At 41.8% G+C, this 20936-nt stretch overlaps 1 protein-coding gene across 1 annotated transcript; it reads right to left on the reverse strand.

Moving 5' to 3' along the window:
- Window positions 1-477: 477 nt before the first annotated feature.
- LOC117485933 (ly6/PLAUR domain-containing protein 1-like) lies at window positions 478-19652 on the reverse strand. Its single transcript, XM_034134640.1, has 3 exons — window positions 19534-19652; window positions 16251-16382; window positions 478-1405 (listed from the first exon to the last, which is right to left on the reverse strand). The coding sequence occupies exons 1-3, from the start codon at window positions 19580-19582 to the stop codon at window positions 1164-1166; spliced, it is 423 nt and encodes a 140-aa protein (XP_033990531.1). The 5' UTR covers window positions 19583-19652; the 3' UTR covers window positions 478-1163.
- Window positions 19653-20936: the final 1284 nt, after the last annotated feature.

Below are 20936 nucleotides of genomic sequence, written 5' to 3' on the forward strand. Positions count from 1 at the left end.
ATCAACTGCGAAACTCCTGGAAAACCTTTTAAACTAGCTGTTGTCAAACAAAGACAGATTCAAGCTTCCAATGCAGACAAGCTTGTGACCCTCCATGTTTCCAACACCCCTGTGCTTCTGTTCCATTAGCTGGTGGAAACATCTATATTGATTGTGACTTTTCTACATCCAACTCACAGGTTTATAATTGCTTTGAGAAAAAAGATTATTAATTTACCCCTTTTAGAAGTGAAGATATAGTCATTTGTTCTGGGAATGTCATTTTCGAGCCTGAGACCTGAAAAACAGGCTTGGGGCTTAACAGGTTAATTCATCTGAAAACTCTTTCTTAAAGAGAGTCCACCTGCTCACTGAAGTACTGCTGCTCCACTTCAAACACTTCCATTTGAGCTATTAGAGATGCAATGAATATCTGGTAAGTAGTTTAAAATAGAGTTGTGTGTAACAACATGTTCTTGTAGCTCTATGTACATTTTTTGTTTGTTACAAAACCATTGGAGGAGAGTTTTGAGAAAAGTACTTTTTTATGGGTCTACTGATAAGATGATGTATATGTGAGAGCTATGGGGGCTGTAGGTGGCTTTATTCTAATAACTAGCACATGTTTTCCTTCATCCGAAGACGTTTTCCTGACTTAATTTTCCAAATCATTAAATCGTATCATTGTCATACATATGATACATTTTCAGTTCCTCATTACAGCAAATTGGTGATTGCTCACGGTTACGGATCTCATTTAGAATAAATCAAAGACTTATTTATTCTAAAGTTATCCTAAGCCTCTGTATGATGAATCTGACCTTCCTTTATTACCTTCAATATGTCGTATTTTTAAGTAAACAAAGACAGATGTGAATGAGCCACCTGCTGCCCAACAAAATAGCCAGAAGCTGTTCCACGGCACCGTCCTCCATCCCCCCCTACCCAACTGTCCTTGCAGATTACCTTGTTTGTTGCATGAACACGTGATGATAATATTTCACAATTTGACCCTTTGGACGCCAGCTGCGACGGAAAGCAAGTCAAGAGAACAAATACTTTGCAAAGCTTCCCCAACCTCAAAGAAAATATATTTCACAGAAAGCGCTCTCAACTGTTTCAGTTAATACAGTTCATGTTGTCTCCACTGCCAATGCACATCTCACACAGTGTGTGGAGGTCTGTCAGCACAGGGTGGAGGGCAGTAGGAGGAGGATGCAAAGAGAAAACACATGGAGTTGCGGTGTGTTCAAGGTAACGGCAGCCGACATTTGGGGTCGTTTCCCTCGCCGCGGTCCATTACACAGCGGCGTGTTGCAGCAGGTGATGCACACTGAGTTCAGCTTGCCGGTGCAGAACTGCTGGTAGCCAGAAGAAGCGATGAGACAGGCTCCTGATGAGGCGCATGACTTGCGGTAGTGTATCCCTGAAAATAAGGACAGAAACTAGGGCATTAGGCTGGTAATGAGAGGGAACAAAGAGAGAAACAGTGAGAGGGAGGCATGTAATTAAGGATAAACAGGATGTAGCCTTTCATCAAGGGGAACCCAACTTAAAGGAAACATCTCTGCATAATTGGACTTATGCTCCTTTTGGGGTGATAATACTTTGCTTTCTCCTGTGTCTCTTAAAGATTTGCATACAATTGTCCCAGTATCTAGTCTAATTAGTTAATGAATTGGGAAAATAGCTCCTTTGCTTTTTAACTGGTGCTCTCAGTGGGTGCGACTTTTGATATAACACACTAGAGCCACAAATCACATTTCTGTACAGTGACTTTTAGCATAGACCATGAACCTCAAAGTTCTGAATTGTGGAAGGTTACCCATAACAAATAATAAGAATAAACAAAGAAATTGCTGACTGGTCAATCAACCAGTGGTCAGCTGCGCAGGCAGCAGGGTCCATGGGTTCCTGGAGCCATCAAGCTAATGTATATTGTTTGTCTTGCAAGCAATGTGTGTAAACAGGCTACTACAAGAAGTTTTAAAATGGTTATGAAACAATCCAAATATAATACGTATTCCTCTATATGACAAACCTACGGTAACAGGACAATAAGGGGAATATTTGCAACTTCCCCCTAAAGATATTGCTAAAGCCTGTCACCGGGTCAGATTTACCACAAACCGTTTAACGGAGACCGTAGAGCAATAGGCAATGTTTTGCAGTGAGAAGTACAGTAGTATATGATTACATATTAGGGTATATTATTATATTACAGTCAATGATCTTTAATAGCCTCAGACATGACCTATTCAGTTAAATTGTGTTCAAAAAATAACATTTGCATTTCAATATTCATATGGAAGCATGATCAAGAGGTGGAGGTGCTATTAATGATAAACAGGATGTTTTGTCAACAGTTAGCCACAATCCAGACATTGAGGAAAGTCCTTGAAATAAAACTTTACACAAAATGAAATTGAATATTGGTTTAATGTCTGCATTATATCCAGGTTGTTCTAAATATAACAATTCAACGACACTGTTTTAAAGTATGAGTGTGACACTAGCCAGAAAAGGGTCTTATTAGATAGTGACTGTTCATGGGCTAAAGCTCCCCACGGCACCAGGCACCTAAAAAAAGGGTCGCTCAACATGTTTTGAAGAGAAAAAGCAGTTATCACAGCTGACATTTTGCCTTGAATTGGAATTATTTCTAATGCCCATAGTGGGCGATTCCACTGGTTGCAAAAATATGTTTTAAAGATTGTATGTTGCTCCTGATGGACTAAATAATCTATATGCAGTCCATTTACCATTTACCATTATAAAATGACTCTCCTTCTCAATTGCATTTTTACATCAGTAAGCATATTCCTGATTTATGGTTTATGGTCTCTATATATAGTTTCAAGTCTTCTCTAACACAGCATGACATACATGTATAAACTGTGATCCCATTATAGTAATATAAATGATAAAGCACCATATGTTTTATGACGTGGCTACCTTGTGATTGTTAAGTTGCTACTGCAGCGTTGCTACAACAGAGCCATTTTATTAGGGGCAACGGAGGCTGCAAGGTGGTGCGGTCGTCTTCTAATCGGAAGGTTAAACATGTCGATGTATCCTCGGGCAAGATACTTAACCCAGAGTTGCTCCCGATGGCTTGGCCAAGGGTGTGCTTACTTGAGCAAGTGGCACATTGCTCTGTAGAATGTAAAGCGCTTTGATGGGTCGTAAACACTGGATAAAGCGCTACATACTGTAAATACAGTCCATTTACCATTTATTATAGCAATGTTTAGCGTTTGGTTGGCTGCTCAATATTTATGATCATTAAAAGCAAGCATGTTTAGCTTCTCAATTAATTTGACACAAACTTCAGTCGCAGCTTTCAAACCAAGCTAGCTAGCTAGTGCTAACACAAGTTATGTCTGATTCTACTTCCACTACAGTCTATGGGTGTTGGCAGTTATTCTGAGACATCTGATAAGGTGGAGGTTGGTTGGAGCTGAATAACAGTACATATACTGTATAATGATACAGAAATGGTAGGACTGGCATCGTTCATCATTATGAACTGAACACAATGCACTTATTGTGTCAGTAAAGATCCAATAGATGGTTGATTATTGGTTAATCATTTATACTAAATGTTAACATGTAACAGTAACCTGGTTTATCCGACAGCAAGGCTCATTCATAACATCATGCAGTTGAGAATATCTTCAATGCTTACTATGGCTAAACTCATGTGCATTCACAGTCTATTTCCATATGATGTAAGGTAACATTGGAAAAGTCAGCAAGAAAAAAACAAGATTATCCAAGTATCCATAACATCTTATTTTTTGTTCAAGCATTTAATTTATTAGTTTCCAAAAATAACAAAACTTTTTCTAAAATAAATACATTGCCCACCTACCAGAATAATCATTTAGTTGCTGAAAACCTTTACATTTTACATAACAATTACAACCAAGCTCTGTCCTATTTACAGTAAAGATGAATGTAAGGGTTTTGTGTCTTTTGGTAAATCCCAGGAAGGTGGACTCCAACAGCTATGATCCACATCACAATGAAGTTTAGTTATGGAGCAGGGGAATGAAAAGTACCCTCAGCTGTGACCATATATATTTAATTCCCATTTTGAACTAGAAACCACTGATGTACTTGAAAGGCTTGTTGAAACAAGTCGTTGGAGAGATCAGTGGAGGGAGACGGTAACATTTGGTTGACATTTTATTTCAATGAAATTTGGATAAGAGCACATGAACTTCCAGCAGCCCTTTTAATGTGTCACTCCTCTCTACCCGAGTGCAACAGATACTGCCATGGTATCATCAGAAGTAATGCATTTTCATTTGAAATGTGCATCCTCCCATGTCTTATCTATTGCAAATATCATTGGAGATACCAGAAGGTGTTTAGGAATCCAATCAAAACGCAGTGTGAAATGTTGCAAAGCTCTGGAAGGAAATGTCCCTTCTTCCTACAAAGCCTGGACAACAAAATCTGACTCTCACTGTGTTCATATATTTCACATTTTATCTGTCACATTATGAAAGGGTGGCAGACAATTCTGAGGATCTCTGGCATTTTCTGCTAAAACCTTCATATAGCCACTCATGTTATGAACTCAAAAAGAGAAATGTACGGGACAAATATTTGAAATAACTCCTGTGGTCGTAAATGGATAATCTGTTGGTTTTTATCTGGAGTAGTAATTGGAAAATAGCGATAACACGGGCAGTCAGTGGAAAATGAAAATGAGGTGCGGTAAAAGTCACTGACAGAGAATACAGATTTTATGACTTTTCTCACCTCAAACAATCACTTATCATGTGATTCTAGTACTTCTGCTGTTTTCAAATGTTTTATCAGGAGCTAGACTTTAAGTTTTATACATTTTTTGAAACTTCTCAGGTTATGTAGATATGTATTGTGAGGAGTGTTTTAAGTGTTTTAAGTGGCCTCACTTTTTGTCTTCAGATGAACCTCCAGTTAAACTTTCCACAGTTCAGACACTTTAGCAGTCTTTAGTCTTGCTGCTCAAGAAGTTATTTAGTCTGTTATGTCTTTCAGGAGCTGGGACGTCTGAAACAGAGGGGAAGCAGAGACTTAAGTTTTGGCCGAATATTCTTTTTTGCTTAGGGAGGCTCCTAACTGAGAGAAATTACCCGGAAGTACAAGATGAATCAGAATCAGAATCAGAATCCCTTTATTAGTCCCACAGAGGGGACATTTACGTACAGTAGTTACAGCAGAAAAAAAAGAAGCAGTTTGAATCCAGGGGTGTCAAACTCAAGGCCCTCATTTTATGTGGCCCGCAAGAGCTTGCAAAGAATATAATGTACACTACAATTGGCGTAATTGTTGAATATTTGCTTTCAATTATTTGCCCTAGACTTCTTCTTTCAGACGTAGTTATTTATGGAGTTATTACCAGAACTGATAATAATCCAATGCAGAGCCAATAATGTAATATAATTAGGGCTGTCAAGTTAACGCGTTAAAAAATTAACGCCACTAATTATTTTGACGCGATTAACGCATGTGTATTTTTTGTCCCCGGCCGCCCCGTAGTTTCAGAGCGCATCGAGTTTAAAATACCATCTACAAGCTGATGCTGACAGCCCCGCTCCTGCCGCCCGCTGCTTACGGCAGACCACACTTCCACGCTCACCGGCAGGCCCGGACTGGCCATCGGGAGGGCCGGGAGGGTGTGTGTATGTGTGGCACGAGCGAGGCACACCTTACGTGTTGTTGTTGTTAGCATCTGGTGCTAGCTAGCTGCGCTAACGGATATAAGGAGCTGTTTCAATGAAAACAGAGGAGCGACATTTCGCCGACAACTGCGCCGAGCACTTGACTTTATGCAGGTAGCCAGACAGTGGGACATTGTACGAAAAGTCAGCACACTCAGCACGGATAGTGCGCGCAACATGATTGCAGCGTCCAGACAGCTCCCGTTCGAGCATATATGCCTTGAGCTGCACATAGCTCCAACGATCCATCACAGTACACACACACACACACACACACACACACACACACACACACACACACACACACACACACACACAGTTGTATTATTGTATGAGAGAGTATTAAAAACTTGAAAAATATCCCTCTAAGGTACATTTAGAACAGATAAAAAATGTGCGATTAATTTGCGATTAATCGCGATTAACTATGGACAATCATGCGATTAATCGCGATTACATATTTTAATCGACTGACAGCCCTAAATATAATACATTATTTTATATTTATTATATATTTATATATGTATATTTATATAGTCTTAAAGTTACAACCGGCCCTTTGAGTGTAACCACAATGCTAAAGTGGCCCGCGATGAAATTGAGTTTGACACCCCTCTACGCCATAGGGAAGGAGCCTCAATGCATCCTTTAGCATAGGACACACTAGACCATCTTTAGCTGATCGGGACTGACAACCGCAGATCAAGTCATTTCTTGTGCTTATTAAGCTTTTTACTTCTTATGCCATAACTGTCTTACATGCTTACATGTTTTAAACGTTCAATGCGTTAAACCAAGAGGTAAACTATGAGTTATTACTGTTGAGAAATGTGTAAATTACATCAATGTATAGTTTTTGTACGTTGAAGCAGTGTTGTAGTCAAGTCACCAATTCACGAGTCCAAGTCACTCTCGAGTCACCACTCTTCGAGTCCGAGTCCAAGTCCGAGTCACCAAGGGAGAGTCGTAGTCGAGTCCGAGTCCAAGTCCGAGTCACCCAAGGAGTGTCCGAGTCGAGTCCGAGTCATCATTACCTGTGTTCGAGTCCGAGTCCAAGTCCGAGTCACCTAAGAAGAGTCCAAGTCAAGTCCGAGTCACAAGTCTTCATGTATTAATCTTTGTGGATATATGTGTTGAAATGTAGCCGCTCCTCTACATTGCTTTTATCCTGTCATGTTATACTAATGTGTCTATTGAACTGCTGTGAAGCCAGTTTGGCTACAATTCTTGTAATAGGTGCTATACAAATATATAAAGCTTATTACTAATATTAATATTATTATTATTATTGTAAATGACCCATAATATGTCTAACTATATTTAAAATGAGTTACCTTTTAGAGAAGTGATTATATTTGTAATCCAATATTTTCCATGGTAACGTTTTCGTTTTGCACTTTTATTTTGATAGTAATAAGATCGGGACTCTTATTTTGAAGGAACTTTTACCGGTTAAATCGGTTTACTGATGAAGATTAAGCCCCAGAAAGCACATGGCTACTTAGCATGCAAAATGACGTCATTCTGCATGTTAAGTAGCCATGTGCTTTCGTGTTATCGGCTGAATCTGTATTTATTGATTAGATCACGTTACTCTGATGATAGTGTTCAAGACAGCCTATATGTCTGAACTCGATCCTTAGAGTAATGTGTTATGGAGCCTTCTCTTCTCTTCAATATTGTTTCCACATAACGAGCATTTTGCGTGCATACAGCACGATGCGGGGTGTGTCTCTAGACATCTTTAGACTGGAATAGCGGGGCCCAGTACATGAACTCGCCTCGCAGGTGCACACGCAGGGATAGAGGACATCAGACTCCAGAGAAAACTTGCTCGAGTCCGAGTCCAAGTCGGAGCGTCAATGTACGAGTCCGAGTCCGAGTCATCGTGGGGGGGAACATTCAAGAGTCCGAGTCCAAGTCATTGTAAGCGAGAATTGACGAGTCCGAGTCTGAGTCCAAGTCATCGTGCGCGAGAATTGACGAGTCCAAGTCCGAGTCGCGTCAATCAATGCGCGAGTCCGAGTCGAATCACGAGTCCCGAAAATCGGCACTCGAGTACTCCATCTCTGCGTTGAAGTGTTTACCGAGCTGGGATAGTGTTTCCTAAGTTGATTTTATATTTTAATGTTTTTACTCATTTGTCAGTCTCCCATGTTTTTCCCAACAAATTGATGATATATCCATTTTGCAATTTTCTATCACAGTAGTGACAGTGTTGGCATGGTGTCGGCTTAGATAAGTCTCTGCACTGTTCTTTAAGCGTGTGTGCACAAAGGGTTAACCTGTTAAGCCCGTAGCCCCCAAAACTGTGTCTCAGGGCTTCTTAACATTTAATAAACTATTAATGTGTCATACCCACCTAACGGGAAGAAACTCAGCTAACTGACGATACGAACCATTTTTACCGAAAACAAAACACAAGTCTCACAAGAAGCGTCTAAATGAGCCCTGAGCGAAAAAAAAGGCTAACGCACTTAGCACAGAACTCTAGGTATAAATACTTTATTACTTATCGGATCTGCACTAACAAGATATTAGCTAGCAAGCTGAGATTCCACAGATTCCAGAACTCGCGGCATGGGAAGCAAAACCAGACAACACACGACGTAGCTTTATGGAGCAAAATCGGGAAATTTGTCTTACCTTTTGCTGTTTCTGATCAAAAGTTGTGTTCAGTGGCATTAAAACGATAAAAACACGGCTGAAGGTTAATCCATGCAATCCAATGCAATGTGTCTGTGTCACTTAGAAATGATTACTGATAATCCATCATTCCATTTTTATGTCAAAAATGGAGATAGCTGCTATGATAGCTACTAGAGTGTATGACAGCTTCCGGTTTTGGGTATAGAGAGGCGAAGTCCCTCCCTTTCCGGTGGACCTCCTTGGGACCTTATTTCGGAAAAATTATGTATTGAAGTCAATGGCGAGAGAAAAATAATTTTTCGATCCCGTTTGAATTGTGCTACAAATTATGATGTTTGTCAATTTAAAAGATACTTTTGCAAGTTAAAACTATATTTTTTTGCCGTAAAACTGTGAAGTAACACTTTTTTGTGTGTGAAATTGCTCGATGAACTACATCTCTGGTCTTGCACAACACACGTCACCAACACCAAGATGGCCTTCACTACTGCTTTGCCAAAAAATGGATTGACTCACACTCACCACAATGAAACACGTCCAGAAGAATGTCATGCAAAGCTGCCTGCCTGCCTGGCTTCCTTCGATTCTCCCTGAACTGCCTGATCTTTTTAATGAAAAGATTGCCGATGCTAATGTAGCGTTAGCATTAGCATGTCTGCCCCCGGGGGAGGGGGCATCCGGGCTTAAACGGTGTATTATAGAATGATCACACCGGTGTGACAGTACTCTTCAAAGGGTTCACGAAATATGACTACTACTCTTACTGTTTAACATTTTGGGTTACTTAGGCCCCGGCTCCACGGGAAGGCATACGGCAAAACGCATAGGAGTAACGCAAACGCAAACGCCAAAAAGCTTCCGCCCACACGCAATATACACCGGATTGTGTCAAGCTACACGAGACAGCTCCGTTTACATCCAACCGCTGGAAAAGCTGCAGTACATATGCCGAGCCTGTACGTGGAGCTGTAACTTCCTCCACAAAAGCAGCAACTTCCTCCACAAAAGGAGCGAAGAAGAATGGTTGTCATGGCTGCACTTCTGTTTATTCACCGTGGTGGGGGCCGAGGGAACCGGGCAGAGTTTTTCGCCGGTCAACGTGTGTTAAAGTTTAAATCTTCCGGACAAAATTATAGAAGTGCCGGTCAAAGGTCTTCTTTGTTATTTATTGAGCTTTAAAACAAATGAATAACGACTCTATATAATGATATATAATAATAAAATACACGGAGGCTGTCTCTCTTCCCTCTCTTCTGACAGCGTCAGTGTCTGTCTCATGCAGCAGCTGATCCAGTAATGATGACTCGACAGTAAAAATAAACATATTTATAACTAGTTTTAGGTAGTTTGAGAAAGTAATTAAAATAGCTAAGGGTGATGATCTGACTTGAAGTGTGTGTTTTCCTCCCGCTGCATCACAGCGGGAGGAGCTGCGTGTCTCCGTCCTGTCAGATTAGACTTCACTCGCGTTTATGTCCATATCGAGATAAAGATAAATAATCTGAATTCAGTGTGCAGTGTACTTTTGCGGGGGTGAGCAGCAGAGGCGGGGAGAGGCGGGGCTATTGCGTCGTCATTATCAGAAACGGATGACCGTATAGGCTACCACACGGCCCCGTTGGACCCCCCAGAGCGCTCCGTTCCCAGATCTATCCACCTTTGGACCCGTTGTCGTTTGCAGGGTCCGTTTCTACCGTTCCGTTACGGCGTCGTCTAGCTTAAAGGGCTATACGCAAGAGAAATATGCGGATTCAACCCGTTTTCGTTCCCGTGGAGCCTAGGCCTTAATGTTACTTCATGTTAAGGCTAATAAAAATGACAAGGCTAAGGCTGTAATGCTAACTATCGTGCTTGCTACTAGCTAAGTAGCTAACTTGATCCAGCCTTTCATCAGACGGGAAGCGAAAGAACGAGCAAGACCCATTGCTGGTATGATTACAACCTGGTACTAAGCACACAGGCATCTTGTTAAAGTTATCTTATCTTAGCTATCTCTTATATTTAGTGGAGGAAAACAATTATGACATCACTTATCATGTATTTCTAGTTGCGTATTTTTCATAGTCTTATATTTCAAAATGTTTACGACAAACTGTGACTTTTTTGACGTGGAAATTATTTTTTAAGATTGACAAACATCATATGTGTAATTCATGGCACAATTCAAACGGGATCGAAAGATACGTATTCTCTCTCCATTGACTTCAATATATAATTTTTCCCGAAATAAGGACCCATGAGGTCCATCGGAAAGGGAGGGACTTCGCCTCTCTATTCAATTTCTGGCTATGCATCACTCTCACTCCTTATTTGGTAACGTGTAGGTGGATTAGGAACTTCCCTTGATTCTATTGGCTCTAACGGTTAAAAAGAGGTGTCAATCACCAAAATCGACCGAGGGGGGCCATAGATATGGAAAATGCACCCAAATGACCCCAGAAGTGTTGTTTTTTTGCTAAACCTCTCTAAAAAGGTCAAATGTAACTTGTTTTGCATCAATCTTGATACAGGGTACTTATATATGTTATAGTTTGGATTCCTAAAGCTTTTAGTCTACTATCCCATCATTCAAGGGTGGTTTTCACTATAAGTAATGTTTTTGCCAGGTGTAGCTGTTGAGCCCTCTGGAGGTTTCGCGGGCCTATCAACGAAACACTGAGGAAGGAGGGTGCCCACCTGATGACCCCAATGATGTTATTACCCCTTTATCCACTCAAGAACTCAAGAAGGTGCTGATTAGTTTAAGGGATTGATAAATCAAGTCCTATGAGCTCAACTTGAAATAGTATAGGTCATTTGTGTGTGGGAATTCTAAGATTCAGCACTTCAATCTAAATAGTGCGGTTGAGTTAATTTATGGAAAGGGTGAGATTTCCTATCAACTTTTGAGCACTGAGGGAACTTTAGTCTAATGAGAATCAGTACGGTTGGCTGACCAGGGAAGAGAGCAATCCAATATGTCCAAGAGTCAGGAGAACCTTTGATTGCTCAGCTTAATGACAATTTAACAAAAAAATTGAATCATTTCTGCCCCTGTTGTGCTCTTTTGGTTTAGAGAAAAGGCACAGAACAGTGTCAAGACAAACATTTGGCTCCTTATAGTTCCGTATAGCTAGTTATATTAGGAATGAATATGAACACATAATTTGTTCAGCACAGTTCTTCTGTTTCTTGCTTTGATAAAGCATCTGTGTGAAACAGTGACTGCTCTAGACACAAAGATGTGAGACATGTATCATCTGCTCTGTGGGCTTATTTATTATCTGTCTAAATCAACCGTGACTATACTGTAAAATTAGAAGGCAGTTGTTATATGAGCCAACATAAAGATGCCCTCCTGATAAATGGTCAGTTGAGTACAATAAAATTAATAGCTGGTAAGTTTGGTGATAAAAGCCTGGATTCCGTCAAGATTAACTCCAAATTAACTGAACATCATGTCATACCAAAAGTATTTTAAGCTGGGTGTGGCCAGCACACTGAACTTACTACACAAATAATTAGTAAAGAAAGCTATGATTCTGGAAACCCAAAAGAATCCAGAGCAAACACTGAGTACTGACACCCTCCTGTACATGAGCACAGCCCAATCACATCATCAGACACACTTCAGCAGCCCCTTCATTAAAATATGGCCACAGACATTTAAAACGTAATCTAAAAAACTTCAGTAGAAGCCTTGAATGTAAAAATTATGTCAAATTCGAACTGGTACAAAATTCTGAAAATGAGTCATTGCATTTTACGCCACGTTAGGGATGGAACTGGCAAAACCAGTTTGGTCCAGACTGAAATATCTTAACAGCTATTCAACGGATTGCCAAAAAAGAAACATTTCTCGTAATGCGTCTCGTCTCAAAGTTGTTGTGGCACCATGCTGTTTCAAGGGTACTGGTTCTATGTCTGACATCAAGAAGGACATTTATGAGGACGTCTAAGATAAATGGGAGCAGAAAAGGGGGCGTTTCAACCGTCCAACACGTGCGGTTTGAGGTCCATGATGTGACTCTGAAACCTCCTCTGGGTCTCTCAGACTGGCCTCACAGCCTCAGGCAGCTGTCCCAAGCTTTCAGACGTTTAAATATGCCAACAGCAGAATGATGCACAGTCACTTCACATCATGTGACAGGTCTTTATCCCAGCTGGTGTGAGACTGTCTTCATGTTAGACAGAGAGCAGAGAGCGGGATGGAGACGTGTCCCCCTGATTCCATGGCCTATCTAAATTAGCTTTTGCAATTCACAAAAGTTAATTTACTGTATCAGGAAAAGGGAAATGAGAATGTGGTTGGTCACAGCAGTTTACAATGATTTGCTTTAACCTATACTGGATACTTTTGTTGGCAGCCTCCATCGTGTAAGCCAGTGATTCTCAAATGGGGGTACGCGGACCCCTAGGGGTACGTTGGGGTACTGCAGGGGGTACGTGAGATAAAAAAAAAAAAAGGTTAATAAAAGAAATATCATGCATGATTACAAAAATAATTATAGTACAATAAGTTAAATAGAAAACACAGTTTTATATAAAATATTCCTAGAACCACCAAGGGTTCAAGATCCATTCTTGTGCTTTTCTGGTGCTTAACTGGTTCTTCTCTGTTTGTACAATGCATGAAGGAGTGATGGAACATCACTATATTGTAATTATTTATATAGGCTTTTTCTATCAAACATTTTCGGGGTCGGTCAGGGGGTACTTGGCTGAGAAAATGTTTCAAAGGGGGTACATTACTGAAATAAGTTTGAGAAGCACTGGTGTAAGCAATCAAATCATATTCAGTTTTCCTTTTTTATCTGAGAACCAGTGTCATCAAAACACAGTAACACAGCACGGTGCCCAAACAACTTATCTAAAGACGCCGTTCACTTATTTCTGAAAAAATCAATATAATGACATTGTTTTATTAACTTTATCAGCATTACCTGAACAATTTCCATGCACAGTGAGACACAACAACCACTATTGGTCTATTTTCAGATGCCCTGTAATCCATGTGGAATTATTACGTCTATTCTCTTGTCATCGCTGCTTCACATAGTGTGCTGGCTCTGTGGATATTGTGAGGATTTTTCAGTTTTACTGTGAAAAGTGGTTACTTTTTTTTGGCTGGGCAGTGTTATTTGACTTTCTCAGGACTTAAAACTGTTTTTTGGGGGCAGACCCCCACAAAGAAAAAAATATATTTACACACGTAAGGTCATCATCTTAACAGTTTATGCTCATCGAGTCATCCGTGAGCAGAGCATCAAGTTGGCATGCCTATTACAGCTGAATGCAGCGATTACCATGTTGTTCAGCACAAACGTATTAAGATCCAAAGCTTTAGTGCGTTTTGATTCAATGCTGAGTACAGCCAAACTTGACAGTCTCTTCTCTGTCATTGTAGACCGCAAATACCTCATTCCTTCCGTCTGCTTGCCTGGGTCCGAATGCTTCTCGTTTTGCGGCGTCCCGTTCAAATGAAATCGCCGCCAATCACATTTCTACGCTCGCGCCAGGGCCGGGGGAGGGGTTACAAGGCTTGCGTCTTGTGCTGCATTCACTTGCACTCAGACATTAGAGATTTTCTCTCATAAATGTCAGATGAGCCACAACTTTTATTTCAAAACAAAGCTGCCAACTGGGGTGGCAGCTGGGGTGGCAAGGCTATTTTTAGGGTGGCAATTGCCACCCCATGCCACCCCGGTAGATCCGCCCCTGGCTGTCATTGATCCTCAAAGAAGTAGTGTGCCTAGGCTCAAGGAATTTGTTAAAGTAACTGTGTTTCTGTTTGGTTTTCATTGTATTTCTTACAATACAATTCTGGGATAATGCTTAATTTGATGTTGTCACATGCAACAGAGCTAGCAACTGTACCTCGTCAATCTGCTGCTGTGAACAACATTTGAAAGATCTTCCAGCTTAACTAAAAGTTGCACCAAACATTATTGTTGATATGAACAATCGTTCCCCTGGCTCTATAGCCGAATGTGAAGAGTTACCCCTAGATTCCACCGGGTCCGTCTGCGGCGCGTTACGGACGCGTTACGGACGCGTTACGGACGCGTTACGGACGCGTTACGGACGCGTTACGGCTGCGCCGCGGTGCTCAAGGTGATCGCGGCCACTCTAGTCAATGGGTGCTATTCCACCACACGCGGCGCGTTACGGCTCAGAAGCGTCCCAGAAGCGGCTCGGCGCAGGGCTTTTCTAAAATTAGGATCGAATCCTATTTTTGTCGCGGCGCAGCCGTAACGTAAGGTCGGGCAGGCAGGAAGTGGAACGTTCAGAGCTATATAGACCTATATATATACACACACACAAACTAATTTTGCAGACCCTATCCCTCCGTAGTCTTTCAAGTAGGAGGAGAAATGCCAGCGTTCTCCTCCGGTTTACAGGCACTGTGTAAATTATATATATAGAATAATTACCATTTTTTTTACCACTAAAATACAGCAACACATCTTTGATTCATGTCGTTTATAACTGGAATATTACAGTTATTATTAACTTTGTCTGTACAAAGTAGCCTGTCCAGGAAATATGCCCAAATCAACAAAAACTGCGAGCCGGTGTCAGTACTACTGACACCGGCTTCTGGGACGCTGCTGGGACGCTTCTGGGACGCTGCTGGGACGCTTCTGGGATGCTTCTGGGACGCTTCTAGCCGTAACGCGGCGCGTCTGGTGGAATAGCACCCATTGACTAGAGTGGCCGCGATCGCTGTGAACGCCGCGGCGCAGACTTTCTGCCACTTTGATGTCTAATAAACAAACTGCATACTTAAAAATGATAAAGTCAGGGTTACTGGCCCACATGGTTTAAGAGGTTAATTTGTGCTAATATTGCCTGCGGCTTGAAATTAGGTTAAAGTGATGACAGTGGACAGTGAAGATTCAAATTAGCTGAAAAAAGCTAAATGCATGGAATTATTTGTGGGTGTGTCACAAGTGACCCCTTTCACATTAAACATTGTGATGAGATGCATATAAACAAGTGCAGATTTCTGTATAATCTGGCCAAACATGCAGGCGCCAGCCTGTTAAAGAAAGCCCGTGGATTAAGATAGATAACATAAAACTGTAATATTATTCACCCGTGTTACTAAAATTCCATAATTCAATTAAAAAACAGAAAGACCTAACCTAACGCTGTGGTGGCTGCCTGGTAGTAGGGACACTGTTCCCAATGATTATTGCATTGTATTATATTGATTATTGGAGAGTACATTGATGCTGGTCTATCTGCTGGTATCAGCTTTATAAGATCTGTGTGTGTACACCCTGCACACACTCAGAGAACACACACCTGCCCTTGCATGCACAGCTTTTCTCCACAGATGGAAATGGAACAGTTTTATCCATGACTGCTATATCATAAACTGACCTGCAGCTGAGACTTTCATCCTATAATGATACTGATGGTCTGTCCGTGCTGACCTCAGATCAGTGTGAGAGAGCCTAGCTTCTGGCTCCATATGCTGGAGAGCTCTCATCTCTGTGTAAAAGGTACTTCAAACACACTGTTTCCTCAACGTCATTACAAAACGTTTTTATTTTCCGAACAACATGATTCTATTGATTCAGAAAGTATGGAGTCTGAGCGGGCACAGTGCACCCTGAGGCTACGTCTGCACAAAACAAGCAAACCAACAGGATCACCAACAACACTCAAAAGTTCAACAAAGTTTTAAGCTTAATTGATTTCATGACAAACATAAACAAAGATTCAGATTCTAAGTCAAGTCTCTACAGTCAGGGTTGAACTGCCAGATCCATATCGCCACCATAACCTAATCCGCTTTTCTTAAATTGAGGCCAATCAGTCCAGATTTACTGGAGTCTGTTCTGGTCTGAGAAACCCTGACAGGAAAATAGAGATGAAAACACACGTATGAAGGCAGACAGGAGGAACAAGCTTTACCATCAGCCTTCACCAGAACCTCCTTCTGGCACATGTCCTGCACGTTGACGGTGCAGTTGGCGATGAACGGGGGGGTGGAGCAGTCCAGGGTGGTCTCCTCACACTGGTAGCACTGGATCTGCAGAGCCAGCCCTGCAACACACACACACACACACACACACACACACACACACACACACACACACACACACACACACACACACACACACACACACACACACACACACACACACACCACCACACACACACACACACACACCACACTCAATAATAAGTATTTTCATGATGTCATTTTCAGCAGGTAAATTAGCGTCCACCATCACTGAGGACCTGACATGGACTCATCATACTAACACCATCACCAAAACAGCTCGACAGCGGCTCTTCTTCTTCCACAGGCTGAGGAGGTTCAACATGGACTCCAGGATACTCTGCCACTTCTACAGGTGTACCATAGAGAGCATCCTGACCTTCTACAGGTGCACCATAGAGAGCATCCTGACCTTCTACAGGTGCACCATAGAGAGCATCCTGACCTTCTACAGGTGCACCATAGAGAGCATCCTGACCTTCTACAGGTGTACCATAGAGAGCATCCTGACCTTCTACAGGTGCACCATAGAGAGCATCCTGACCTTCTACAGGTGCACTATAGAGAGCATCCTGACCTTCTACAGGTGCACCATAGAGAGGATCCTGACCTTCTACAGGTGTACCATAGAGAGCATCCTGACCTTCTACAGGTGCACCATAGAGAGCATCCTGACCTTCTACAGGTGCACCATAGAGAGCATCCTGACCTTCTACAGGTGCACCATAGAGAGCATCCTGACCTTCTACAGGTGCACCATAGAGAGCATCCTGACCTTCTACAGGTGCACCATAGAGAGCATCCTGACCTTCTACAGGTGCACCATAGAGAGCATCCTGACCTTCTACAGGTGCACCATAGAGAGTATCCTGACCTTCTACAGGTGCACCATAGAGAGCATCCTGACCTTCTACAGGTGCACCATAGAGAGGATCCTGACCTTCTACAGGTGCACCATAGAGAGGATCCTGACCTTCTACAGGTGCACCATAGACAGCATCCTGACCTTCTACAGGTGCACCATAGAGAGGATCCTGACCTTCTACAGGTGCACCATAGAGAGCATCCTGACCTTCTACAGGTGCACCATAGAGAGTATCCTGACCTTCTACAGGTGCACCATAGAGAGTATCCTGACCTTCTACAGGTGCACCATAGAGAGTATCCTGACCTTCTACAGGTGCACCATAGAGAGCATCCTGACTGGCTGCATCACGGCCTGGTACGGCAGCTGCACCACCCTCAATCGTAAGGCTTTACAGAGGCTGGTGGAAACTGCACAGAACATCACCAGGACGGAGCTGCCCTCCATGGAGGACCTTTATTCCCAGCGGCTCAGGAAGAAAGCTCTCAGGATTACAAAAGACCCCCATCACCCCAGCCACAAACTGTTCTGTCTGCTGCCGTCTGGCAGGCGGTACCGCAGCATCAGGAATAAAACCACCAGACTCAGGGACAGCTTCATCCCACAGGCCATAAGACTATTAAACACCTGAACTTTTGAAAGAACATCCATAACATTCATCTGTTTGCAACTCACATAATATATCATATATACCGATATTCCAATTACTGTATATAGACTATTCTGCACAGTTTCTATCATATTCTGTTTCTATTATATTCTATTTTCTTTTATTTACTTGTACTATTTTATCTGTTTTATTGTGTTGCACTGTTGTAGGAGCCTGGGACCTCAGATTTTCATTGTCATCTCTACACCGTAGCTATATGCACACATGACAATAAAAGCCTTGAAACCTTGAAACCACACGTTCATTTGCATACTACATCTATTTTCTCTCGCATCTTGAATAATGAGAGTTTCATCTCTTAGTTTCATTTTGGTGAATATTCAGACTTGTGGTTGCTTGCACTCTGACCGTACCAAATGGATGTGACAGACATGCAGCTCAATTATTCAGCTGCGTTTGAGTTACTGACGGAACATTTATTTGTTATTTTATCAAGTCTTGCTTTCATGCTGGATATTTCACTATTTCTATCCCCCCCACCAAGATTCAGCGGATATGCAACATAAGCTACGCAAGGAAAATAAGAAGGAATATAAAAAGTCTAATAATATAAAATAATCATTGTTAAAGAAAGGAGGGCGGCTGGTGGGGGGGCTGTAAGTGGGCACCGTCCAATCGGATGTAGAGAGGTTCGATGCCCACCCCTGTATGTTAGTCATGCATGTGTCAGCAAACTGGCATTATTGTGTGTCCTTCAAACACTAATTTATTCTGAATGATAAACAGTTTTTAATTAACCATTAGGAATGTCTTGAAGTCATTGATGCACTGACCGCCCTCTTTCACCTTTCAGTATTTTCATCTGCATTAACACTTTTGTCCTTTAATGTAGCATTGTAAAATACAGCAGACACGGTGGAACAGTGATTTGTGTTCAGCATCACCAGGTCCAATAGTCCACCTTTACTAAGAGGGACTCCTTCAACCACATCATTTGTCAGAAATGTGAATAATTTGTTTGATTTAAACACGCTGCTGGCATTGAAAAGGGCCAGTGAATTAACTATCTAAAAAGTCTAAAAACATAATATTTTACCGTTAGTCAACAACAGTTAAACTTTGCCTTTCAATACATTTAACATCCGGCAGTAAACATAAAACCTATGCGAATCTAGATTCAGTAATAATACATATTTTTCAGAGGTGGATAAAATTACATTTAAATAAGGACAGTTGTAAGATACCCTTTCTTTAATGAATATGTTCATTATTTCTTTCTTTACACATCCTCTCCACATTACAGAATATAATACTACAGTAATTGACTTGTTTAAAATGGTTGGATTGTTACTGTTACTCAGCCAAAGGATTGTCTTCCCTGCTGATAAGATAACTGCCATCAGAGACAGAGAAACCAGCTCTCTGACACAATGATATCTGCGGACCATTCTTGTGATGAAGAACAGGGTCAAATTCAGGGACACATGTCACGGTTTAAAGTGGAGTTCCTCCGCTTTCCAAATTGTTGATCAGCAGTTATTTTATGAAAACTTAACCCTGGATGGTTTTCGACGCACCGCGGCGTGCACCACAGCGAGATGATATCTCTTATTGTTGTCAAAAGTAAATGTGTGGAAATCAATACTTCAAATTACAAGCTTCCCCGTATAATAGATATGTAATCCTGTGACGTGTTGATAAAGAGAAGCGTCCATACCTGAGTTGAGGGAGAGCAGCAGCAGAGTGAAGACGCCGAGCAGCCGCATGGTGCGCTGATGTCCCCGGGAGCAGGACCATGAGAGGCGGAGTGCGCCGGTTCTGGGCGCAGAGACGGAGCGCCGCACAGCCTGATGCGGGCACCATCCTCCTCTACCTCCTGCCAGGCAGCACCTCTCTACACCTCCGACCAGGGCCGGCCCTAGACATTTTGGTGCCCTAGGCGAGATTATGATGTGGTCCCCCCCCCCCCCCCCCCCCCCGCCCCTCCAAGCAATACACAATAGAATATATAAAGAATAAATTAAAAATCTCTACAAAAGACCAATACACTACAAAAACTGAAACGTATTGACATGTTGGTTATTTACATAAAGAAGGTTTCCAATGTATTCATTATTGTATGAACATGTTTTAATTGGCGGGTGGACGTCACATCCTCTCGGGGGGTCCGGGGGTATGCCCCCCCGAAAATATGTTTTTTAACATTTTAAAGTAAAATGCTTCAATCTGGTGCACTTTGAGCAGAATTACTAGAGACCTGATCTAGAAACTTAATTAATTAATTAATAACCCATAGCCAATAACAAATAAATGTAAAGTATTTTATTTTTTGTTGTTCATTCATATCTTATTTGATCTAGTTTTATTTAACATTTATTATTCATGCATATTTTTTAATATCTCCAGTTTTAAACGATATTTTAGGTTACTGTCCAGTATGCATTGAAATGATTTCAAACCTGTTTTTATTTATCCTAATAATTATAAAGGTGTGCCTTGGAAATATGTGTTTACATAAATTATGACCAAACCATTTGAGACCCACTGAGATAACTTAGACTAAAGTGAACTATCTAAACCCTCAGAGTCCTTTACCTCACTGAGCTGTAGTTATCAGCCTCAATCCAACAACAATCCGCGGTACCGATGCATGCGCGCCCTCTCTCTCTCTCTCTCTTTCTCGCTCGGAGGCTCGCTCGCACTTTGGCTGTGAGCTGCGGGCGCCTGATAAGTCAACATCCCCCACTTTCATCACTTACAGCGCCCATCGTACAGGGCAAATGCAAAATGTTGCCGGCCCGGGGTGCAAAGGGTGTTTACTTTATTCAATTATTAATGTAAATGTATTACATCAAGGGCAGAAAATTAGGCAGAATAATTTTATTTTTTTTATTTTCTCCCAGCCCCTCCAGATCTGGCGCCCTAGGCGACCGGCTAGTTTGCCGGCCCTGCCTCCGACGCACGTGCACGACTGTATTTTGTACCACGTGACCAAAGTGACTGTTTTGACAGCGATGCTGGTACTGAGGGACCTCCGATATGTTTTATTCAAATCAGTATAACCCCCACCAAGCAGCCTGGGTTTGGGTTGTTGATCGTCAGCAGGATTGTTCAGATTTA

Source organism: Trematomus bernacchii, unplaced genomic scaffold, assembly GCF_902827165.1.
Source record: "Trematomus bernacchii unplaced genomic scaffold, fTreBer1.1, whole genome shotgun sequence".
In the NCBI taxonomy this organism is placed as follows: domain Eukaryota; kingdom Metazoa; phylum Chordata; class Actinopteri; order Perciformes; family Nototheniidae; genus Trematomus; species Trematomus bernacchii.